This window comes from Dicentrarchus labrax, unplaced genomic scaffold, assembly GCF_905237075.1.
Source record: "Dicentrarchus labrax unplaced genomic scaffold, dlabrax2021, whole genome shotgun sequence".
Taxonomy (NCBI): Eukaryota; Metazoa; Chordata; class Actinopteri; family Moronidae; genus Dicentrarchus; species Dicentrarchus labrax.
This window is the reverse complement of record NW_026136716.1, coordinates 7,454,771-7,480,747: the sequence shown is the minus strand read 5'-3', so window position 1 is coordinate 7,480,747 and position 25,977 is coordinate 7,454,771. Positions and strand designations below refer to the sequence as shown.

Genomic DNA, 25,977 nt, shown 5'->3' with positions numbered 1-25,977 from the left:
CATCAGCAGGTTTTCCCTCACACTGGAGGATAGACAATTTATATGAATTAAATATATATTCTGGATGGTATCTGTGCATATGTTTGGATATTAAAGTCGTAGCAGTTTGCAGTGGTACAAAAGCATTGATCACCTGACAGCCTCTCTGATTTATCTCTCTGTCTCTTCCTGTTTGTCTCTAGTTTTGGAGAGCTTGCCCCCGGCTCGTTATAAGGAAACCATATCGACACTGTTGGCATGGTTACAACAATGTGAGGCCAAGCTGTCCATCCCATCCACAGCCGTTACAGAGTATCCTATTATGGAACAGAGACTGAAGGACGTTCAGGTACCCACACACGTAAAGAGTGATTATCCCTGTTTTAATATCTTTTCTGGAGTTTGAGTGCATTCAGAAGTATTATAATTTGAGGTTATGTGCTGTCAGTGCCATATAAGTGTTAAAACAATCTTTATGCTTTTGATGTGAAGGTACAATCTGGCTTTACACTCACACAGTATGAAGAAATAGCAAAACCGTACCGTACATAATGGGCTATTGTTATATGATGTAAATATTTATTCATATATCTCCAGTAAGCGATCAGTATTTATATTGTTGTCATGTTGCAGCTGGAGGGGAAAACACAACGCAACTTGTGACAGTTTACACTTCACAAGAGCTAGCTTAGGGCAGCTGTGGCTCAGTCGTTAGAGGTCGTCCACTACCCGCAGGTTTGGCAGTTCGATCCCCATCCTCACCCTGTCCTTGTATCGAAGTGTCCTTGAGCAATACACTGAACCCCTCGTTGCTCCCTGGGCTGCCCATTGCTTCTAGTGTGTAGGAAAGGCTGAAAGGTGGTAGGACCTGATTCTTCTTCTTCTAATGTTTAGTTCACACACATTTAAATTAACCAGTTCACATTCATTTATTCTGGGGTTTTTGGGGGGTTTTTTTTTTTTATGAGCTGCTTTAAAAAATGCTGTGAGTTTGATTTGGATGAAGGGACTTCTAAAATTGAGGCCAGTGCCACAAGGCAAAAGCTCTATAACTTGTCTCTGAGACAGCTTTCCTCTCTCTGCAGTGGAGCACCAACGTAATAGCTCCCCCGGAAAAGTAAAAGTAAAACTTAAGTTCTGCCTGGTATGGCTCTTTTAGCACATTCATTCAGCATTAACTGATACTTAAAATGCTTTGCATCTCTTACACTTCGACTGGCACTGGTAATGCTTAAACTTTGACTGATACTATACTATATACTATATACTATACTGATAGCCTTTCAGTGCTCAACTGACACTTCAACACTGACTCTTTAGCAACAGTTGACAATTTAAAAACATTAAACGTATTTACATTGTTTCAAAGGTTGAATATGTAAAGACATTGGAACTATTTTAGTTTATTAGTTAACTTATCAGGGCTTAGTTTGTGTAGTGTAGTGTAATGTTGGAGGTTGGTATAATAGCAGCTCTATCTGGTATGAATCACTGGTAATTATGCTATTAGGTGGGTATCCCATCATCCACTAGGAGCAAAAGTGATTCAGCTGATAGGTGGATTTGCTCTGTATCACTGTGTTTTCTCTTGACAACACTGCTCCTCAGATCTGTTTACAAATTCCCATAAAATGCCAAAATGGGGCTGGCTCTATAATCCTGTGGGGCTGTATAACACTGTAATCAGTTTTTACTGCGAGTAGTAAAGTTATATTGCCACTGGCGATGCCAAACTGCCAAAGCAGCACTCTTTTAAAGGATGCTTTTCTGCTGCTCTTTGAGGTAGCTGGCAGAGGATAAAGAAGAGAGAGAAAACAGATGACATGCCCCATTAACCAAGAGTCTGATTCATACCCACAACCTAGTGAGTAAATTGCATGCATCTGATACACCAGGACATCCCCAAATCACCGTTGTAAACATAAAATCCCCGTAGAACGAATCATTAAGGCAGATAGAGTGTCCTTTTAAAAAGAAGAGGTCATTTTCAACATAACTAAGTGTTAATGGCAAAGGAGATTTTTTTTTTTTGGCCGGCATTTTCCAGTATGTGTGTTTTTTTTTTTCTGTTTGGATACAATCTTAAAAAAACTGAAAAAGTGAAAGAAACTGAGTTTGAATGAACCGGATCTTCTAAAAATGATAACTTAAGATATATAAATATACCAATGAGGTACTCCCCCTGCCTTTGAGGCTGGGAATGTTTGCCAAGGGCTTGTTTTGCAAATTATAATCGCAGCTCACCAACTGTAAACCTTCAGAAGCCTCCAACTCCCATTACTACTATGATTAGTATTTTTTTCCCCTGTTATATATTTATTTCCTTCCATTTCCATCCATATTTACTTTCTTAGACGAGATTGTTTTTTCTCCCTCAAACAAAAATATCATCAGAATATTACGCTTTCTTGGAGCACTTGAACATTGAAGTGGTCCTCCTATGAGATGACAATACCAACGGTGGCCCCAAGCCAATTTCAGTTCAAGACCTCTGACATACATACGACACACCCACCAGCTCACATACACTACCATAATTTCTGCTGGTCTTCATCAGTTCACTGTGAATACTATCGACTGTGTGTTTCACAGTAGAATAGGCAATATCTGATAATGTTAACCAAGGTGACGTCATTTGATCATTCAGTCTATTGTTATTGCCAGAACAAAGACAGTAAAAAATAGCGCTATTACACACACACTACTAGGTGAAGAAGTAGGTGTATACCTTGTCGGTGTGTGCTGTATTTCCACAGCTCTAATTCCATCAGTACAGCAACAGAGTCATGTCACACTCACCACTCTGCTGTTCTCACCCCCCCCCCTGCACTTCCCTTTTACCTGTCTCCTCTATCCAGTATGTGTACACTGCTGCTGTTTTGGGTCTTGCACTTGTTTAGCAGTTTTGTTGCTGGGTTTGAAAAACACAGGCGTATAGTGGTGAAGACAGCTACTCCTTCAACATAGGGCAGCGTTGTTGCATCTGTTCTTTTCTCTGCATGTTGTGGTGTTCTTGTCAGATCTTGTTGCTTGTTTTTATGAAAGCTCAGTTTCCTTGAGGTGTTTGTGCTCCTTCTCTTTCGTACTCGTACAGAAAAAAAACTGAAGCAGCAACACAGTCATTCTATCATGTTGATCAGTTCTCCATAAATTAGGCCTATTATTAATTATTATTATTAACACTTTAACACTAGTATTGGAAATACTAGTAGTGTTAAAGTGTTAATTCACCGACATAGATGAGAAAAACAGAAGTTTCCGACGCTCTCCTCGGGTGGAAACATGCACACATGGCCAGACCAGCTTTGTAAGTAAACTACAGAGAGGCTGGGATAACAACACAGCCAAAGAGAGGATGTGACATCCTTCTCTCTCAGGACAACATTACTCCATTATATCTTTACAGAGCAAATTGTTGTTTGCTGAAACTTGCTAAATCTCATATATGTATATATAATCTTTAAGAGTGAATACATCTACTTAAAGAACCAAAATGCAAATAAAATCCTCTTTTATTGTGACTTTGAAACAGGAAGCCATCCCTATATAAACAATACAAAATGACATTACATTTATGCCTTGCAGTTGTTTGCTGTCCTGTATCCTGTAAACTGCAGTCTTCAATTTAAAGCAGCAGCTTTAAAACAGCAAGATAAACTGTAAACCTTCAGAAGCCTAAAAACAAGCAAAGAGAATTTCAATTTCAGTGAGAATCTGTGATTTTTTGGAGCTCGACTTGCATCTGCTTAGCATGCAGAGAGCAGGCCAGAGCTGGTCTGCTGCTGATGTGTGTGTGTGTGTGTGTGTGTGTGTGTGTGTGTGTGTGTGTGTGTGTGTGTGTGTTTGTGTTTGTCTACAACTCTGCAATTATGAGAAGGCGGGTGAGCAAAATCCCAGTGGAGCAAATCAGTGTCTCTGTTTATCACAATATCTACCTACAGATAAACACACACACACACACACACACACACACACACACACACACACACACACTCATAAATGCCAATATAGTTTGTGTCAGTATGCATACAATGTGGAGATGAATACAGACACACAAACAGTCTTTTTTCATTGTGTCAATGTTAATCAGTATTTCCAGTCAAAAGAATACAAGTTCTTCTTCTTTTTTATTACTTTGTTGTTGTTTTAGAAGGGTTGATTTTTATCTTTAACTTAAGTCAAGGTCACACCACAGAGGAATGTGTTTGTGTTTGTGTGTGTGTGTGTGTGTGTGTGTGTGTGTGTGTGTGTGTGTGTGTGTGTGTGTGGACTCAGCCCTTTTTAAACTTGATAATGGTCTTGTAGCTTAGCAGGGAGATCAAGCCTTGTAGCCTGAGATTAATTAAAGTTGATTGTAGATAATAATTAGGAATTCATTCTGCATACTGATAAGCCGTCATTAATTTTCAGCACAACTGTTTCCTCTCTCGTCGCTCAGAGAGACAAGACTCCCGCGTGTGTGTACATGTCGCATGTGTGGTCGGTAACATTTCCTTTTCCCAGATGACAGTATCAACCTCTTACTCTGCTTACTTTGTTCATTAAAGTAATGAGCGCTCCCGTCAGGTGGGAACTTGGTTTGAACCCTGACTTACTGTCAGAAAAGCAGACCTAGCAGATATTAAAAACAGCCCTGATTGGTTGAGGTAACTGACAGCTTGAAGAGAGATGATTATTAATATCATCCACAGCTACTGGTAGAAGTTATTAAAGACCTGATTGCAGCATTCAATCACTACCTATAATTTTGGTGTTATTACATCTTGTGATTCATTTGTGATTTTGCAGAAGAGCGATGTAGTGAGATGTGAGTAGGGGTGGGCTGTTTAGATAATCAATTTAAGACTGCAATTAACTTCTTAAAGCCCAAGATGGCATCTACAGTTGTCTTTACACAGTTTACAACTATGTAAAACACCAAAAATACTCACTGAGAAGCTGGAACCAATGAATGTTGATGAAAGAAATGACTTTATTATTAGTGTTATTAATTAATTTTCCAAACGGCTGCCTTTTAATTTTCTAATGTAATATACTAGATTATTAAAATCAGTATCGGCTAAAATAAAGCTGATTCTTCTTCCCTGAACTCAACTGTGTTTGTCAGCCTGCTAGTGTAGCACTGCTGCTGTCCTGTACCACTGCACATTTGAGTGAAATGGGTAAACGTCCACTTTGACAGAGTACAAGCTACATTCGCTAAACTCCAGCTCTAACTCACTCTCTCTCTCTCTCTCTCTCTTTCATTAGCAAAAAGCAGAGTACAAAACATTCAGCTAGCCGGAACGCAGTTAAAATGACAAACGGCGGTGGCAGCAGGTCACATCAGCTGTCGCTAATTAACGTTAATTCCGTGAGTGACTTGATGAGAGGCCAAAATAACCCTTGGCTGTTGTCTGGTTTGTGTGTCTCTACTCAGCCAAAGATCATTTGTGAGGAAGAAGCCACTGTGCCAAAGCGAGTGTTTCTGCAGTTCCAACAACTATGCACAGAGTGAGGGTGAATTTCAGGAAACTTTCATTAATATCAGATCAATAATTTAAGCTTCTAGTCTTTATAGTTTTGAATCAGTACCATCAGTATTCCTAAAACCACTTATGTTTACCCGACAAGGAGCTCTTGTGGCAGTGTGAGTTATGACTGTTGTCAGGCAGGTGGAAGTAGCACCATAGGACCTCTTAGGGAGGACATGGCGGTGTGTTATGGGTAAACGGAGAGAGTTACATGGACACGGGGGATTGCTGTTCAAATCCCTTTGCCTATTGACTGACAACTGAACTGAAGGAAATTTCACACTGAAAGTAAGATGTTTGGATTGATCACAGTCAGCCATCGACCCCCAACAGATGTAAGTGTTAGGTTGCTCTTTAAACAGTCAATGGTCTTTACTAAGTCGTTTTTTTTTTTTTTTGTGGCAGTCATTTGTTGCAGTTTGAGAAAGCACTGAGCAAACAACGTCCTGTCCATAGGAGCACCGAGTGAGAAATACTGTGTGGGTCTTCTTGGAGGATAATGACAAACAACACATTTTGTCATTTACTTTGAAGTGTTTAAATGATATAGTAATATCTCCTTTGTCTGATAGAGTATACCATATTCATTTTGCATTGTTGCAACACCTCTCCAGCTTTCTGTTGAATCTCTAATAAAGGAGCTCACTCATCTCATTCATCAACAGTGAAAGTGGGACCTTTTTGAGTCAGTTACAGAAGGTGATTCCCTGCTCTCCAACGGAGCTGGATGAAAATCACAGAGAGAAAGGAGGAGGAAAGACAAAACAAAGCCCCAAAACTTAAAAAGTAAAAAGAATCCTGCTTAGGATTCAGTGTTGCAGCAGAAGGATTGTGACAGATGTCCTGTCCAGGGTCTGTGCTTGAACTAAGCTAAACTAAGCCTCTGAGCCACCTTGGTGTGAACAAGGCTCTCTTCCACAAAATCCTCCACCCAAAGTTTACCAGGAATTCCCTCACCTATCCACTTGTAATTCACCCTGCACAGCAGGGTAGGCAAAATCAAATAGTGTGAAAAGGCTTTCATTACAAAATGTTAACAGTCAGTGGCAGCCTCATAACCTCTCATGCTCGTCATCCCTCACTCTCCCTTCTACAGAGACTTGTTGTTAAATGTATCAAGGAAATGGCGGCATGAGGATTGATTCATGGAGCCCAAATATACATACATATTAGAACAGATCTTTGCATGGCAGAGTGTGTATTAGCGATGTAACTCACTCTTTTTTGGGATATCTGGTTATCCAGTGTCCATCGAGGATGAATGTACACATCCCTTTTTTGAAATGACGTTTTAAAGGTTGCTCTTATATGTTCAGATTTCAGCTCAGTCATCAGATTCAGGCTTTTTCTTCAGTATCAACAGTAATCCAGTGATCCAGTCTGTACAGTGTGAACAGGGACTGCTGTTAGCCAGAGCAGCACGACTTCATCTGCCAAAATGATGTAAACAAGGCTGTAGGTTAAGGATGTAGAGGTGTGGAGAGTCTGAAGTTCCACATTCAGTGAGGTTTCTGTTCAATAACTTTTCATCAGTTTCCAGGAGATTAGTTGTGCAGTGCAGGATGAAGACTGACTGATGTTCCACAGATGTTTTTTACCTCATTATGTTAATAATATTGAAGCCGGGCACCTTGCTGGCTTGACAGTAGAGACATTCAGAGATTTCTTCTTTCCAGATTTTTGTTAATAGCTTTCTCATGTCTTTCTTCATACTGACTTTATTTTCTTTTGGATATTCCCCAATCTCATGCAACGCTTGTATTTTTGATTATTATATATACTTTTCTTTTTTGGCCAAATAGCTATGAGGGGCACACATTTGCTCATTGTGTTTCTTGTTCATTTTTTATACCAGACATTTTATACTCTGCACCTCCTCCTGTTGCGTTCACAACCTCCTCTACTGACTTGTATTTTCTCTCTTTATACTCCCCTCAACCACCCACCATGCCCCTGCTGTATTTCCACTATTCATTTCCACCCAGAACATTAACAGTTACACAGCTTTTTATTTAGAAATGTTTTTTTGAGTTGGTGTTCAGATACACTTCTGGCTTTATTATTTGATACATTTGGGTTCAAATATTAACATTATGTGTTTTGTGAGAACCTTAACTCATACACATATAAAGAGTATAAATATCAGTAATGAACAATTTTTAAAGTAAAATCATGGATGAGCACAGAGAAGATGGACACATGGAAGTTTGCTGTATGAACCACACAATCTCCCTCTCTCCCTCTCCCTTTCTCTCTCTTCCTCATTCTATCTTTCCATCTCTCTCTCACCCCTCCAGGCCCTCGAGGTGGCTCTGGCTGAACACCAGGGAGAGGTGGACTACCTGACCTCAGCTGTGGAGCAGGTCTTCCAGAAAGCGCCGGCAGACATCAGCCAGAAGTGAGACATGGGAAATAATGAAGTACAATACATTGAAAGAGAGAATTAAATGAGATGGGATTGTGATGCAGATTCCAGCAATGGTCTCTCTGCAGTACAGTGGTTCCAAACGGGTTCAGCCTCAGGGTCCATCCAGGTTATTTCCATCCATTCTTTCTTAAAGTTAATTAAAGTGATTTCTCATTATTGGGTATGAAAACGCTTTTAAACATATATGGCAGCTCCTACCTCCTGTCTCTACCTCCTATCTCCAGTTGCTCATGAGGCCAATGTAACAATCGATTGGCTCTATATTTAAGTTTGAGAATCACTGCAATAAATGCACAGGAAGCGGTTTAAACAGGAAGTCTGCATTAGTAATGCTTCTGTAAAGAAATATGTCACAAGCCAATAAGCTTCTGTAATCTTCTGTAGGTATCGCGCCGAGATGGACGGCGTCATGGCGCGTTGGAGACGACTCGGCACCACGCTGGCAGACAACGCCCAGAGAATCCAGGAACTCATGGCCAAACTGATGCAGTTTGAGGTGAGACTGATTGGAGGGATTGCTATACTGTATGCAGGCTGAGAGTCCAGATAATACAAAAAATTGGCATAATTTCAATTATTTATTTCTTGTCTTTATCAGAATGATGTAAAGACTTTAAAGAAGTGGATGGCGGATGTGGATGTCTTCCTGAACGAGGAGTGGCCTGCGCTGGGAGACTCTGAAGCTCTTGAGAAACAGTTAGAGCAGTGCACGGTAAGCATCCTGACATTAAAGCATCACTTGCAATGGCCTAGTTTAAACGTTGCATTATATCTTGTATTTCTTACCAACAAACAAACTTGAGAGATTATCAACACAACAGTTCTCAATACTCAAAATGCTCAATGGGGTCAGGTTGATAAAAGGTTTATAAGGGGTAGATAAAAATTAAATGTTAACAGGATAGAAATTCCCCAGTCTTTAAAAAAATCCCTTGAGGAAGTGAAGATGAGATTGAAATTGAGCAGATACACAGCTTTTAAAACTGGTAAAGAAAATATTTCTCATAAAGAACAAAATGATCCACTCTGAAATATGTTCACAATTCTACCTGCGTAACCTCCATCCTGCACTCTGATTGGCCAGGCTCTGGTGAATGACATCCACACCATCCAACCAAGCCTCAACGGCATCAATGAAGTGGGCCTGTACCTAAAGAAAGAAGCCGAGCCGCCATTTGCCATCTATATCCAGAAATTGCTGGACGAACTCAACGGCCAGTGGGAGAACGTCTGTAAACAGGTTCGTAACCTTCATCCAGAGGGGCTGTTTTCCTGCTTTCATGTGTCTGTAAAATGTTTGTGTGTGTGTCCCCCGTCTAGGCCTATGCTAAGAAGTCCGCTCTGAAAGGTGGCCTTGATAAGACCATGGCTCTGAGGAAGGAGATGCAGGAGATGCAGGAGTGGATCAACCAGGCAGAGGAAGACTACCTGGAGAGAGATTTCACATACAAGACGCCCGAAGAGCTACGCAAAGCCGTGGAGGAGCTCAAGGTGTGTGTGTGTGTGTGTGTGTAAAGCAGTCATACAAGGTTGTGGAGAATCTTAAGGTGTGTGCAAGTCACACACTTCATTCTACATATGAATAGACTGTTATAGTAGTATTTCTTACATTGTTCTGCTGTATTTGTGTGTATAAATAGTGAAACAATATATTTTTCAACCTTGAACTATAATGATATTGTAAGTGATTAGAGATTTACAGGTGGCTGTGTCATTATACTTGTATTTTGGCTTCCTGGCAGCTTTACACTTTGTTAAGTCAGACTTATAGCTGAGTTTGTGCTGAAAAAAGGGACACACATGTATACAGTAGATGTGGAGTAACTGCAGTTTAAAAGGTGCTCAACAAAAACAAAAATGAATGCATAGAAAGTCCAATTTAACATTGTCATGGAGGGTGAGTTGCAATTCCAACTTTGTTTGGCAAGTTTGGATAGATCTATAGATTTCATGGCTTAGAAAGTCCTCTTTTCTTTTTTCAGATCATTCGCAGCCAAATTGCCTGAGTGTCTTAGTTTTAGTCCTAAGTATGCAGAGTTATGTGTACTGTTCGGTCTCAGTGGGGCCCTGTTTGGATTTACCTGACATCTGGGCTTTTTCTGGATAATCATGATCTCGGTCTTCTCTATATTCACCGTGGAGGCCCAGATCTGACTGACTCTGTGCCGCTGCAGCAGCTGTTCTTTCTCTTTTTTCTGTCACTCTGTTTTGATCCTGGTTAATTCCAGGTCGATAACGCCCCCGTCTGCCTGCGTCTCCTTTCATTGTTGAAGTAAAAAAAAAAAAAAAAAAAACCTTTCTTTCTTTCTTTCTTTCTTTCTTTCCTTCTTTCTTTCTTTCTTTCCATCTGTCTTTATCTTCTTCCCGTACCCTCGCTCACAGCTTTGTGTCTCTTTTTCAAACCCCCGCCCTCCCCCTTCCACTCTCATTCCTGCCATTCCACAATTTTGTATCAAATTGCATCGATTCCCCTATTCTCCGCCCGTACTTTTTTACCTTTCATAACTTTAATGCGATGTATTTGTGATGTAAATTTATTGCACCATTTGCGTTGATTTACCCAAAAGCCTTGGCAGTCGTAGTCCCCTTCCCTTCACCCCTCCTCTTCTGGAAAAAGTTTACTCGAGAGTCGAGTTGAAAATTAAAAATTGATTTCACTCTGCTTGCTCTTGCTAATCTCCCTCCCTCCTTTCACCTCCTCTTTCCCTCCCCTGCTCCCCCTTTCTGCTCCAAGCTTAAAGGAAACTCCATTCGTGAATCTGTTCACTCGTTTCTTTTCCTAATCCCCCCTCGTCTCCTGCTCCCTCCCTCCCTCGTTTGGGAAAGTATTAGCTACACTCCTTCATTCATTGATTCGTTGGCTTACTTGTTCACTCCGTCTCTCGCTGTCTCTTCACACTCTGTGGCTTTGTCAACAGAAGATACATTGATTCATTTGTTCGTGCATCCATCCCTCCATCCATTAAGCCCTCACTTTCTTTCTATATTCCTTCCTTCTCTTGCTTTATATCTCGCCATCTGTCTCTCTTTTCTTACACTGTTCAGATGACTTTTAAGAGTTTAGTTGATATAAAAAGGCTTGTTAATGCACACAAACTAAATCAACTGCACTCAAGGTCCACTACTGGTTTTATTGCAGTTTTTCAGCCACAGTTTGTGCTGACAAAAGATAGCTTTCAGGTGTTGGAAATTTACAGAAATCTTAACAACATGGAACAAGAATAGTTCCAGTTTGTCAAACTTCAAAAGCTAGCTCCAAAAAGTGTATATTCCCTCTGAAGTCTCCATCCAATCAACGAAATTACATACTAAAAAAGAAAATACTGTAACAAACACGTACTTCACATCACATTTCCTACTCTGTCCGTGACACATTTTAGTCAACCACCCTTTTTTGTTCTTTCACATGTGACTTCCTGCTGATTATACAGCAAAACATTTTGTACCTTTGCATATTCTCACAAGGAAATGAGCCGACACAACCGAAACAGATTTCTCTACTTTGAGATTGAGAATATTGTGAGCAGCCGACTCTAAAAATCTGCACTCTGTGTCTGCACTTGTGTTTAAAGCTCTGCAGAAATCATTCAAAAGTTACAGGAAAATGATGGTATATTTTAACCTGGCCAATTTTCCGGGTACAGGTGCGTGCCAACTTTGCGCTCTCCACCTGTGTTATAGAGAAATGTTAGTGTGCTAGCACACCAGCTGACAGAGTAAACCAAACACAGCTGTGCCCATGTACCGCCTCACAAAGCTGCTGGCATGGCTGTGCCCATGTGAAGCCTCATATGTGACCGCTGGGCAGCTAGATTTATATTAAACCAAATGTACAGTTAACTGTAAGCTAGCTGGCAACGGATACACTGGCAGAACTCAGCATGAACTCTTTCTGTTATTTCCCTCCAGTCTATCTCCTTTTTCCTCTCGTCTATGTGTGTTTATGAAGCAGATTCAGAAAGACTGGGATAAGTCTCATGGATGGACGCACCAATTCGCTCCGCCCCGGGCGAATCTGCTTCTAATTGCATCTTGCCATCCACTTTGTATTTGTCAGTTAGTCCTGTTACATCAGAGCCTCACTACTCTTATTTAACATAAGCAAAAATAATTTATTTTCACTTCCTTTACTTGCATACTCACTACTACTATAAATGCACACATTTAATTTGAGTGAAGGCGGTGTTATTAACTTCTCTCGTTCTCTGTCTCTCTTTCAGAGGGCCCAGGAGGAGGTCCACTCCAAGGAGCTAAAGGTCAAACTCTTGACTGACAGCGTGAACAGTTTCATCGCCAAGGCTCCACCCACGGCCCACGATGCCTTGCGGTCTGAATTGGACGTGTTGACGGCCAACTACCTGCGCCTGTGCAGCCGGCTGGATGGGAAATGTAAAACTCTGGAGGTGTGAACTTTATCTGTGTCCTGTTTCTTTTTTTCTCTGTGATCATTCCGTAATGTTAATTGGACGACCTTGGCATGCTTGGGTAAAGACAAAACGCACTTGAAATGTCTAAAGTGGGGGTGGGTGGGTGGGTGTGTTCATGTGTGTGTGCCCAAGGTGAAAACGCCCTTACATGTTGTGTCAAGGCCGAGGCTGCAGTGCTCACATACATTAGTCCCAGTTCTGGAGGGTATGTTTTGTGTGTGTGTGTGTGTGTGTGTGTGTGTGTGTGTGTGTGTGTGTGTGTGTGTGTGTGTGTGTGTGTGTGTGTGTGTGTGTGTTTTCAGAGGGTGTTTAACAGTATATTATAGATGAGCTAAGGTGGAGCGAGGTTAGCCAAGCAGCAGCGTTTCAGGCACTTTTCCTTGAAAAACAAGTTAATTTTGTTACGTTATTTTTTGTTATGTTTTAATGTTTAATGTTGAAACAGGAGGTTTATTGAGAAATTAGGTGATTAAAAGATAAAGATACAAGCAGTAAAAAATACGTATAAATAATAATGTAGGGGATCAACTCTTCAGTAGAAAGGTCTAGGGATTGTGTTTTGCTTCAAGGAAAGTGAGAAAATATATTTTTTTATAATTTGGGCAAACTTTCTTTTTGATGCTTTTTGAAGTTCCGTTTCATGAAACATTGAAAACATTGTCCATAAGTAATAATCTGTGCAATGAGGCAACACCCACAGCAGTTTATAGGACAGTGAAATGTGCTTTCATTATTACTAGCTGTTGCCATATTTTGTTGTTATTTACTTTAACGATTAGATGTCCCTACTACAAATACTGTGTGACAAAACTGTCACAAAAATAATAAACTTTTGCAAAACAAAACATTGATTCTCCAAAAGAAATGGCGTTGCATCAAGATAAAAATGTCCTGACAGCTCTGATTAAGCTCAGGACTCACGGCTCCAATGTTCCAGATGTTTTTACTGGATAAATAAAGTTCTTACCTGTCTGATGTTTAGAAACACTGAAGCTCATTTACCATTAAATCCCATCACGGTATCAGTACATTCAAATAATTTATAAAGATGCATTGTCTTTCTTAATTTGGAGATGCATGTGTCATCCTGCTGCTCGGTAATGTTGTAGAACATTTAGTGACATATAAAAACAACATTATTGATAAGATTAATTAAAATTTGTTTAATCTGCTGTCTTTTTCACCCTCCCACACTCTCATTTAGACCCTCACTCTGACCATTTCTGCCGGCACTATAGAGATTTTGTTTCTTCTCCTGTTCTGCAGGTGAAAAGGTATTTTGCTGTGTCACAACAAATGAGAAATTTCTCCAAATACCAGACCTGCCTCTTGCCTCTGTTGTTTTGTAAAAACACGCTTTAATCTTCTTTTCAACTTCATTTATTGACTCTGTCTCCATCTTTCTGGGTGGGTGCAAGCTAAATCCCGGGACCCACAGTTTATTTTTTGACTGCCCGGACCTGCCCGCTCCTGTGAGATTTGCTCTAAGTCCCACAGGATCACAATCCCAATGCAGTCTTTTGCTGGGAACACACTCTCAGAAGGCATATGTGACACAGGGCAAGAAAAGGATTAGATCAGTTTGACACCTTTAGTGTCTATCTCTGTTTCACAACGAAAAACAACAGCTTCCTAAGGTATGACTCCGAATGAAACAGCAGGAATGAAGGCAGAGGCTTCGTAGAATTCATTTGAAATAAAATGCTTAAATATTGAAGAAACAAGGGATGTGGGGGGGGGGGGTCTTACCAAAAATAGGATGAAAAACAAAAACATGATTCATGCAGTAGAGGTTATTCACATTAAAAGTTAAACGGCCTTTCAGTCAGTGATAGATGTTGAGAGCTCTGTGTGTGTGTGTGTGTGTGTGTGTGTGTGTGTGTGTGTGTGTGTGTGTGTGTGTGTGTGTGTGTGTGTGTGTGTGTGTGTGTGTGTGTGTGCTTCCTCTGGCAACTCACACAAATTGTGTCTTTTTACACTCTCTGTAATGTTTATTGACCGATGTCTGTGCTGAAATGTAGAAAAAAGGCTGACATTCAGACGTGGCCCTGTGTGTAGAAGAAGCCTCAACAGCCTCAAACTATATTTTAGATCAAGGAGTGACTTTTGCTTCCTCTTGCCATGAGACAGGACCTGACAGCAGGTGTCTCTTTGTTCCACAAAGAAAGAGTGTCTCTTGGCATTTTGAAAAGCTGTTTTTAAAAACACGTTGATGCTATAAACCACATGCTGCCACCAACAACTGTCTTACAACCATCAGTGGGTCCATTTCACTTTTGTCGAGCACCTATTTAAATTGCTTGTTCGTGTGAAACTTGCTCTGAAGACTTTTTATTTTTCCCCGATTTAGCTTCATTTTACATCTAGGAAGCCAGTTCAATCACTTCAGCCAGACAGAGGCAACTGTTGCTCATTTGCAGATGGAAACAAACTCATCAAACATGTTGATGTTGAACAGATGTTGATATGACTGCCTGCGCCAATGCTGAATACTCAGACAACACCGCGAGACGGTTGAGATGGAACGGATAGTCGTCTGCTGCCACCTGTCCTCATCTTTCTCACCTCACCCCTTTTCTTTTCCCCTTCTTCTTCTTTTTCTTCTTCTTCTTCTTCTTCTTCTTCTTCTTCTTCTTCTTCTTCTTCTTCTCTCAGTTTTATCAGTCCAATTACTCATCCTTTTCAATTTCCTGTCTCTTTCTTTCCTTTGTGTGCCTCTTGCAGGAGGTGTGGGCGTGTTGGTGTGAGCTGCTCTCCTACCTCGAGCAGGAGAACGCCTTCCTGGACCAGCTGGAGCAGAAACTGGACGAGACGGACAACCTCCAGGGAGGAGCGGAGGAGCTGCAGGAGGCGCTGGATGTGAGTATGAGGAGGAGGAGGAGGAGGAGGAGGAGAGGGTGCACACTTTGAGTAGTTCAGAGGGTTCAGAGCACTGAGCAGGATGCATAGGGGGCATATCAAACATTCAAAATTCTATTCTATTAAATATACTTTTAATTACATTTATTTAGAAAAAAAAACCCTCATGTTTTTCATAGGCATCCCATCCGTTTATTCTATAAGATGAGGGCATGTTTGGATCAGTTTGAAGTAGTGCAGAGAGGTTTAGTGTAAGCAGAAACAGCCACAATGAGCTTTGAGGTGAAGCTCTTACTGTGGTTGGTGACCAGCACACCTCCAGCACTTTTACTGTGCCGTGATGTGGAAAAAACACTTGCACGGTGCCGGCACAGCTTTAACGGTTGTGGTTGTTCACAGATCGACTTGGTATTCCCAGCCGTATAGAAAAACTACATTAGGAGGAGGCTGACCTGTTCACGGCAACACTCTGTATACCAATCTGTACAAAGGAGGGAGCTTGATCCTTGTGCACCTCAAAGGGATTTCTTTTTCTTTTTTGGCCAATTACTGCGAGGACTCGGGCCTCCCTCACCTACGAGCCCGGCCAGGTAGAACCCTTACCTCCACCGGCACACGCACACCAGCCCACCCAAGACTCCAGTAGGCTTGAATTGAGAAAACTTGGGAAAAAAAGGAAGAGAGAGAAGAGAGAAAGCGACCAAAATTATAATAAAATAAAGGGGGGGGACTGCTGTTGTGTAATGTGTTTGAGCTGAGGATGCGTATGTGTCTGTTTCAGGATTTGTAAAAAGAATTATTAAGAACAAGAGAATGAAAGCCTAATAAACATTCTCATTTTTACATTTACACTTTTAACCAGAGAGATTATAAAATGATGGTAATTGGTGAACATGACCAACTACCTAGATTATCAAAATAAAATGTCAAAAGCTCACAAAAAAAGTGCCACCAAATGTAAAAGTATGGGAGAAATGCAAAGAAAGTAAAATTATAACCAATTGCAAAAAATGGAGATGGTTTTGTTTTTCTTTTTTAATTAGAGGAATCAGAGGAATGATTTAGAGGAAATGCGTGATGTAAGGCACCTGGAAGTTTTTATCTGATGAAGGACAATATGAACAAGATTATGTTGGCAGGCATTTGGAGGAAATAAAGACAAATTTAGTTTGTAAGCCTCACACGCAGAGCAAAATGAAGTTAATCCAGTGGAATTTACCCTGAATCTTGCAATGACTAGCCTTCATGAGAAAATAAAGTGAAAGGCTTATGTGTTCACCTTAACTCGTTAACGTGCTTAAACTGTGCTTTTGCAGATTGCCTTAGATGTTACATGCAGGTATTTGGTGAGATTAAACAATGCAAAAAGCTTAAAGCCTCTAGACCAGGACGCATTCTTCCATTTAAGGTAGTACAGAACAGCAGAAATGCAAATATCTGCCCACTCAGCTGTATTTTACTATGCTTAACGCTCCACTGACATGAGCCAAACAGACCTTTTTGGGGATTTGAGAAGATGTGAAAAGCTGTTAAGCACCGAGGTCAGACGAACAAGAGCTAATTGACCTCTTTTAGTCTCTGGATGTCATCACCTAACACTCTTATCCTGCATAATTTTCAATATGCTTCTCCCTAACTCATTGTGAGTCACCTTCAAACTAAACAATATCAGTTTGTGTGCAGAAAGACACAATTCACAGTATCACTGCCACCATCAAGCTGTTTTAAAGTTTTAACTTTAGCACAGCTCAAAGATGAACTGATATGTGTGGCTGATATGTACTGTATATTGTGTGTGTGTGTGTGTAGAGTATAGAGGTTCTTTTGCGGCACCCGGAGGACAACAGGAACCAGATACGGGAGCTGGCCCAGACGCTGATGGACGGAGGCGTTCTGGATGAACTGATACAGCAAAAGCTGGATGCCTTCAACACACGATGGGATGAACTTATGGCGAGGGTAAGACACACAGTACACTCATACATACAGAAATATACAGCATGGGCACACTGAGGATAATGTGTACACTAATGCGGAGCTGAATAACAAACCATACCACTCTAGAAAGGTTTTATTACTCAAGTAGAAGTACACATACTCCAGGACTCTGGTAAAAGTAGAAGTACTGAGTACTCAACTTCTTTACTCAAGTAAAAGTGAAAAAGTCCTTCCTATAGAGGCATGTTTTGTCCCTTATATGGAAAATATCAGACAGCGTCATCCAGCTCTGCTCTGATTGGTCCAGGCTAAGAGCAGATTGACTCTCAGTCAAGCAGATCTCACCCACATGAGTGATGAGTCTGTTTGTGTTATTTGACGATGCCTGATGAAGACACATTGCTCTGTTAAATTAAATTAGCATTGCTGTCAGTACATCGTGCCGACCTTGCGTCTTTTGATCCAGCACCTGTAGAGGCTTTTTGGGTTTGCGTCCCCCTCCACTCCACCATTTAACAGTAAGCTTTTTTTTTTACCAGCCTTGTGATTGATGACCAGCTGCGCTCCTGTTACTTTGCAGTATAAAGGGTGGCCTACGCTGTCTGGTCTTAACCTGACTGAGTGTGCCACTCAACTCCTTGTGCAGGCACTAGTTATCTCTCGCCTTGACTGCTGTAACGCCCCTATGGCGGGGCTGCCAGCATGCAGAGTAAAAGCTTTGCAAATTGTCCACAATGTGTTCGGCCTTCAGTCAGCCACAGACAGCTCATGTCACTCCACTTTTCATTACTCTCCACTGGCTCCATGCTGCTGCTCACATTAAGTCACCTACACACAATAACAACAATCAGTTCTTGTCAGACTGTGTGACAAGAGTCAAATAAAGTAAATAAAAATATCAGTTTTGAGGCATGTCAGAATTTCTGGTTAACTGTAGCTTCGGGATGGAAATGGAAAAAAAGCCTATGTAAGCAGAGACAGGTAGAGAGGTAGATATTTTTAGCATTTGGCCAGCTCGCCACTATATATGTCATTTCATGTCGTATGCTGATTTGTTTGGTGTGTAAACAGGAGTTGTAGCAGTCACACTGTGGGATTTTGGTCCTAAATATCTGAAACTGTCAGAATTTTGCAGCAGGCTGCCTTTGGTTGCCACAGCTCTAAATCAGACGCTTTTGGATGCGTTTTACTGTACAATGTAGCACCACTTTGATTGACAAGCAGAGATTTCACCGTAGAAGAGATAAAGCTGTGCGCACAGGATGTACTTACAGGCTGGAGATGCTGGCTGCAAGATAAACACATCACCAGAATCAGTAAGGCCTTTACTTGGGTTTTTTTTCTGACTTCACTATGTTCTGTCCTTCTACAAATGTCACCTTTTGCTTGGGACCGTCCACAATTGCACAATCATTCTGGTTAATGAGCCTCTCTACAATCAGCCAGTGAACGACGGCTAGTACTACAATGACGGTTCCTTCCCATGTATGACTGGTGCGTGCAGCTGTAGCCTCGAGGTACTGGTGGCAGGTGGAGTTGAGCAAAACTGAGCATTGTGGCTTCACCTTAATGTACTGGGGCTCAGATTGCACCACATTTGTACATTTCTCTGGACAAAAGGAATAAATGTAACTGCTGCAGTGCACTGACAATAAAATATACCCGCTGCATGTGTATGTGATTGCTCATAATAGGCTTTCTGTACAGGAGAGAGAAAGCCACAATATTCTGAATTAGATTAGCTTGCCTGAATTACAATTTTAGTGTCGAGGAAGATTGAGCTGCAACGTGATGAAACGTATTCCACAACCAGTGTCCCCTGTACGAGATGGAAAAGTGAGTTCAGACAGTTCTACATCTTTGTCCGTGTGTGGACTAGTTAATACGTCTGTAAAAAATATATAATACAGGACAAAGCATACACTTACCGGTTTAAAATAGATGTCATATATGAATACATCTTAGTGCTAAAAGTAAATAGGTGATGGTGAATCTGAGTGATAATTCTAACTCTGCAGCTGCAGCGTGTAAGGTAAAATATTAAAAAGGGGATATTTCAATTAAATGCTTTTTAGAGACTTTAAAGAAGAAATTCCACCTAGTTCAGGAATTTGTGCTATTGTTGCAGTCTCACCTGTGAAATGAAAATGTGATAGCTGCATTAGTTTAATTCTGTTGGTGTGTGATCATTTCTGAGCCAAACTAAATGATGCCTTCACCGCTACGGCTGTGTAGTTAGAAACTTTACTGTGTGAATCTGGCTTTGGCTTCACCACTTGCAGAAGTTAGACAACTGACAACAGACATCAATAACATAGCATGACATAAGATATAAAGGCAAACTAACCCTGAAAACAAGTACACCAGGGTCCAGCAGGCAAGTTTTGGCAGCATGCTAGTCCGCCCATCAACTGTTGGTGGGGGTAGAACACCAACAACCATAGCAAGGCACCAACCAAAGAATACCAGCAAGCAAACATGGGTGTAAACAGTGTATCTGGTGAGATATAAACAAGACAAGAAATTATACAAAAGTCCTGAATAAAACGAATCTGAAAGGATTAGTGGATTAATCAATGAATCAATAAACAGAAAATGATTTGGCAAGATCAATAGTGCTGTTGACCCGACAAAAGCAATTTAAATGTCGACATTTGCTTTGAGAAAAGGTCACTTTAACTATTATTTTGACCTTTTCGGACCAAACAGTTAATGGATTAATCAAGAAAATAGCTCAATTAATTGATAATGAAATTAATTTTTAGTTGCAGCCCCATGCCCATCCATATGGTTTTAATTTTCCCTTCCTCGTTTCTTCTTCCTTTTTTTTCCCCTCCTCCCCCGCTTCTCCTGCCTTTTCTTCATCAATTCCTTCCTCCGTCTTCACTCTCTCGTCCTCCCTGTATCCTCTCATCTTCCTGATTCTCCTCCCCCCGTCTCCTGCTCTTCCTTCTCCAATATCTTCCTTCCCTACCTTCTGGCCATCATCAGCCGTCATCAATGACAGCAATATATCCTCAGCCTCTTGTGGTGATCCTCAGTGATAGATTACAGTAGACACACTTGCACACACCCCCCCACACACACACACACACACACACACACACACAGACACATACTCATTGCCCGCTGGGTTGATCCTCCCTCACAATAGAACCAGATTAATGTTCTCCTTGCAGCCTGATAAGCCTCCCTTTGTTTGTCTACCCATCAGAGACAGTGCGTGTGTGTGTGTGTGTGTGTGTGTGTGTGTGTCTTCTACTTCAGACTTTCTGTGTTTTTTGGGAGAAAGTGTCATTGTGTGTATTGTCTGTGCGTGTGTGTTTGAAAGCATTACAGAAGCGGGTGTCCTTTGTTTCGGTGTGTATGTCAGCATGTATGCATGCAAGGTGAGGCCGGGCGGCTCTGAGCCCTGTTTGTTTGTCATCCATAAAGGGGACGAGGAGCTCAGAGGCAGGACGCGGGTGTTTGTGAGTATCTTCTGGAAAGACAGATGGAGGAGCAAAAGCACACAGAGACCGAAATATTGCCTTAATGTTTTCCCTTTTTTTTTGACCTGAAGGGAGTGCATCGAGGGAATCCTTTTTTCTAACTTGATCAGTGCTGTTTGAAGAACACACTGTCAAATCTCTAAGATCCTTTTGTGGCCCGTTTTTAGAGACGGACATTTTTACGCCTTGCAGAGACTTCCGATAAAGACTGCACATTTCATGATCTAGGAATTGTAAGGGCCCGGTCTGAGTGGATTTGAGATACTGAGGGTTCAGGGTTTTTTATATCCTAGACAGAAAAATGGACAAAAAGTGAAGTTCTCTTTTATTACTTAAATTTCAAAGTTATGTTTTCATTTGTGTATAATCACCTGAGTATAGGAATCAGGGTGTTTTTGTTACCTTAGAATGAGCCATTTTTATCTACAGACATCGTGGAGACAGCCACGTTAAACCACCATGTTTCTACAGTAGCCCAGAATAGACAAACCAACCACTAAATTTGACACACTGGTCCTTTAAATCAGGCATACTAAATGGTTTCTAAATATATAATATCGACTGATACTGAGCACTTTGTTTCAGCTAAGAGAAAGCACAGATTTATGATTCATTCACTATTTTTTATTGCCTTTACAACATGACTAATAAAATTGTAGATTTCATTCTACAAGTTAGACATAAAAAAACTCCTTTTTATCTATTTCCTTCTTCTTATCCAAGGAAAAGTATTATTATGAGCGCAAGAGTCAAACAGCTGAATGTCAACACTTCTGCAGCATCAGATGGAGCCGAGTTCTAAGGAGTGCAGGGGTCCAAGTAAATGCCGAGACGGTAGAATAAGTCTATAATCTCATTTTGTCAATGTCCCACTTTAAAACTCATGTGAAGATAAATCCAGTGCATGCAAAAGAGAAAAAAAAAATTGTTTTACATCTCCGTCTGCACTTCTTCTTCAGATCAAAGAGGCATGTTTGCCATTTTAATTTCAGCTTCTTGTAGCAGCTGAAAACCAATAAGAGGAAGTGCGCAGAACGCCGCTTGCGCTTTGCCGACGGCATTTCCAACACAAGGCTGTTAAGCAAACAGCGATGGTCTATCTCTCTTGTTCACAATCACGCCATTTGGAAACCCGCGTGTCTGCGTGTGTGAGAGAAATAAGTAATAAGGCAAAAACTGAGTGTTTAATGAGAATATGTATTCATGAGCCGACAATTGCCAGGGAAATGGAGTACATTGCCACAGGGAAGGTTGTTATCAATGTTTGTCTAAATATTTAATCCGACTCAAGTTCTCATTTCATACATTATCAATGAAGACATGGGAGTGAGTACGTATACGTCCACTGGTAACATTAGGAGTACTGTGTGTTTGTGTAAGACACCAGAGTTAAGGCAGGCTCAGGGCTATACTTAGAGTCATTATCCTTCCATATGGGATTAACATGCTCACCTGTAACCACACCTACACTCTCACTCTCTGTCTCCCTCTAACACACATTAGCTTGCACAGGTTTATGATGTAATGGGTCCGTTTACTGGTTAATCTTGTAGGCAGTCATCGGGGGAAAGAAAGGAAACGGTTCAGTTGTTGCCAGGCGTCAGAGGATCACTGGTCACTGGTTTTGTTAGTGCAGCCTTGATGTGGTCGGTCACACAGAGACAACATGAGAGAGAAACCCCGGAGTCCGTCCTTCAAGAGGGTACACGCTGGGGGAGTGTGTGTGGGGGTGTGTATATGTAGTTCTGATTTGTGTATGTGCTTGTTTGTAGGTATATGTGATGGGCTTGTGTGTGTGCTCTACGGGTTAGAAAATGGACAGTTCTTTGTGTTTAAAGGTTAAAAGGATGAAATTTTGCTGCTGAATCAGTTCGTTTTAATGGAGTCACTGTGATTAGTGGATTCACTTGCAGGTTCAAAGGAAATCCGTGCAAATGTTCCATGTTAAGTTCAATTTTGGTGACCTGTTTAGTGGCTGACCTATGAGGGAGCGGAGCACCGGAGAGTCCAAAATGGAGGAAGTGATCGTAGCTTATTGTCTGTGTTGCACGATTTACTTTTATTTAACTCATTGAGCCTTTTGCCTCTTTAGCCTTTAAATTGGGCTTCTTGAATCTCCCTCTTTAATTAGTCTTTAAATTGGTCATAAAATATGTATGAATAATGATAATGATTAAACAAAATGCCAGGAAGGAGTAAACAACACAGCCCAGACAAAATGTAAAATAGACCTATTGTCACTGACCTACCCAAGCATGTTCCAGCTGGCTAGTGTGTTAGTGGTTAACTCACCAGTTACAGTAGTTCACCAACTAGCCCTGCGAGTATTCACTAAAAAATATAGAATATCACCAGACTTATAGGAAGTAAAGTTTTGCTGCATTCTTGATTTAAAATTCACACCTTGCCACCAGAAACACCTGATTTGGATTTAATTTGGTTTTTAACTATTTATTGGCCTAATTTCAGCTTCAGAAATGCAGTACGCTGTGTATGTGTGCACAGTTGTAGAGGCTGTGATGTTATTCAGCATAAGCTTTTTATACACTCACTGCAAAAAACTAACAGTAAACAAGATAAAAGGTTTAAATATGTGAATGAAATACCCCAAGCTCCCCATGAGGATTCTTTAAAGATGCCTCTTATCTGAATCTCATGGGTTCCTTATCCAGATTTTCTAAGAGATTATTCAAGCTATTGTTTATGGGAAATTGCTTTTATATACATGAGTTGTAAAATTGAATGTGGGAATGCATGTCAGCATCAGTAAGCTGTTCCCTGTATTTATAGTCTACTTTTATGTGTTTTTTGACGACGTGATGTGTTTCCTGTTTCTTCAGGCGGGGCTCAGGCAGAAGGAGCTGCAGAAGAGCATCCAGTGGGCCCAGGAGAATGACAAGACGCTGAGGCACATCCAGGACTCGCTGGCTAACACTGACCGCCATCTCACAGCTTACCTGGCTGACCACATCGACGCCCAGCAGATACCACAGGAGGCTCAGGTAGCTATCACTGTGTGTCTGTGTGTGAGTTTGGGAATTACAAGTCTTTCCACTCGTTTACTACCTTGTTTTAGCAGATGACACATTTATAATACTTTAATGATGACATCCAGGAAAAGCAAGTGATTTTTTAATGGATTTCTTGGCTTCTTCAGGCACCAACAACAAAAACAGTTATGTTACATTAACTAAGCACACAGCACCTTCAACAGTCCTGGAGCGTCCATTAAAGTTAATGAATGAAGGTCATATGAAAATAACAAACAGTCATAATATATTCAGTTTAGTCTTTGTAGATCAAGGTCAAACTTGTTCATCTGTGTTTTTTGGGTGATGGTTACTCTTTTGGTATTCAAACCATTGTTTCCCTTTTACACTCCAATCTGGACACACCTGTGATCAGGGTGAACGATGCCAAACGTTTACCGTCAATCTGCTTTTCAACCATTTGGTTGAGGATGGAAAGTCATTTCCAGTCAGACTTTTGGGAGTGTTTATTTACATAATTGTGTTTAGTAAAAAAAAAATGAAACTAAACTACATAAAAAAAATATAATTTCCCTTGAAAACGCTCGCTGTCTACAGGGCAAACGTTTCTGTCATAGAGATGATTCATCAGCGTTAAGAGAAACTTTATACAAGATATCACCACTCATATTGTGTTCACTGGATGGCTGAGAAACAGTCCATTTATGGGACACACTTGTATGTAGGACTGTAAAATGTGTGGCTTGGGCCTTGCACAATTCAGCAAGATTCCGTTAGACCCAATTTGACTGCTTTTGATTAGTCAGATTACTCTAAATTCGTCTTGCGTCACATGGTACGAATAAGCAGGTACAGTGCTGTCAGTTTTATTACTTGCCTTCAGTGCGTCTTAAAAGAAAAAAAGCACAACAGCTAAATGTAATGCCCCATAAGGGCTCGGTTATATGAGAAAAGAAATGTTTCATACTACGTGTTGTCCCACCATGTCGGAAATCAAAAGTGTTTATAGCTGTTCTGAACGACCTCACTGGCAGGCAGGGTGAAAGAGAGAGCAGCCACAGAGAGAGGGAGACGTGATAATCTTTTAAATATGGGGATAATTGCACACATTTTCAGACAGTGTCTCCTAGAAGCCATTCATAGGGTTGCACTCGGGTTGTTCACATTAAAGCTGACAGAAATAGTTGTGAAAAGAATGAAAAAAGGAGCTCGAGACATACTTCAAACCCTGGCTCCTTTCTCACCTTCACAGAGCTGATCAATCACTGTGTGAAGTGGGTGTGAATGTCGGACCGTCGGTTCCATAAAGTTACACAAATGGTCCAACACAGCCAGCCCTGATCAGACGTTAAAAAAAGGTGTGGGGAGGAGGGGGTTTATCTGATCATCCGACAAGCAGTTCTGACGGAGTATTCTGGCGCCTTAACCCAGTATAACATGACTCCAGGCCAGACCCAAACTTTGATTCAACAGTTTGACAGAGGAACAAAAGAGTTCTGTAATCGGTTCACTCTGACCTGTGGAACTGGGAACAGCTGATAAGGACCTGATATGATTAGATCTATACGCGACTGCACTCCCCATTTGCTCACTGGATCCAGTTGGTTCTGAATGGACCAGAGTGACCCAATCAGTGGGACCAACTAACCAGACCTGACTGGATGAAACCAAAGCAAACTTCGCCTGACTAATCCTGACTGTGAAAGCAGAATTGATTCGAGATGCAACCAAACCCAAAAAGACCCACCTAGACCTGCAGTAATTAGACTGGACCAGGCTCTATTCAAATGTAATTGCTTGGCTCAAGGTCTAGTACCGGTATTTGAAAATAAAGTTGCCAGTTTGCCATCAGTAATTGCAGGTTTCAGTTGACTCATGAAATACAGTCAAGCCTTTGGCCTTGTCAGAGTCCATCATTAACAGAAACAGCTGTGCCGACAGGTGGAGAGAAGGACAGGAGAGTGGAAATACACTTAAGATACACATTTTCTAATGTGTGTGTGTGTGTGTGTGTGGGTGTGTGTGTGTGTGTGTGTGTGTGTGTGTGTGTGTGTGTGTTTGTATGTGTGCAAAAGGAACCCAAGAGAAAATGGCAAATGCTCTTTTTCTCTCTGTGGTCCTAATTAAGCCTGGAGCTGCTTTGGACACGGACAGCAAACACACACACACACACACACACACACACACACACACACACTGACAGACTGCCTCTGTCTTTTTGTCTACTTCCTCTGCATATCTCCTTGTCCCTCTTTCTTTTTCGCTCCGACACACCTACCAGACGAATCACACGATAGATCATGAAATAACAACCAGCAGTGATAGAATGAGTAATGGTAACGTGGCAGAGTG

The 25,977-nt window shown here is 41.1% G+C and overlaps 1 protein-coding gene across 22 annotated transcripts in view; it reads left to right on the top strand.

Moving 5' to 3' along the window:
• dmd (dystrophin) overlaps positions 1 to 25,977 on the top strand; it is a 272,939-nt gene that overhangs the window by 159,505 nt on the left and 87,457 nt on the right. For 18 of the 22 annotated variants that reach the window (XM_051428356.1, XM_051428350.1, XM_051428354.1 and 15 more), the window contains 10 exons: positions 183 to 328; positions 7,790 to 7,890; positions 8,305 to 8,416; positions 8,519 to 8,632; positions 9,005 to 9,160; positions 9,241 to 9,411; positions 12,141 to 12,323; positions 15,072 to 15,206; positions 17,016 to 17,165; positions 23,476 to 23,637. In XM_051428356.1, coding sequence (XP_051284316.1) covers positions 183 to 328; positions 7,790 to 7,890; positions 8,305 to 8,416; positions 8,519 to 8,632; positions 9,005 to 9,160; positions 9,241 to 9,411; positions 12,141 to 12,323; positions 15,072 to 15,206; positions 17,016 to 17,165; positions 23,476 to 23,637 — 1,430 coding nt within the window. Of the gene's footprint in view, positions 1 to 182; positions 329 to 7,789; positions 7,891 to 8,304; positions 8,417 to 8,518; positions 8,633 to 9,004; positions 9,161 to 9,240; positions 9,412 to 12,140; positions 12,324 to 15,071; positions 15,207 to 17,015; positions 17,166 to 20,390; positions 20,615 to 22,143; positions 22,365 to 23,475; positions 23,638 to 25,977 lie in introns of those variants that run through there. The other 4 variants (XM_051428368.1, XM_051428365.1, XM_051428363.1 and 1 more) reach the window with 3 other exon arrangements.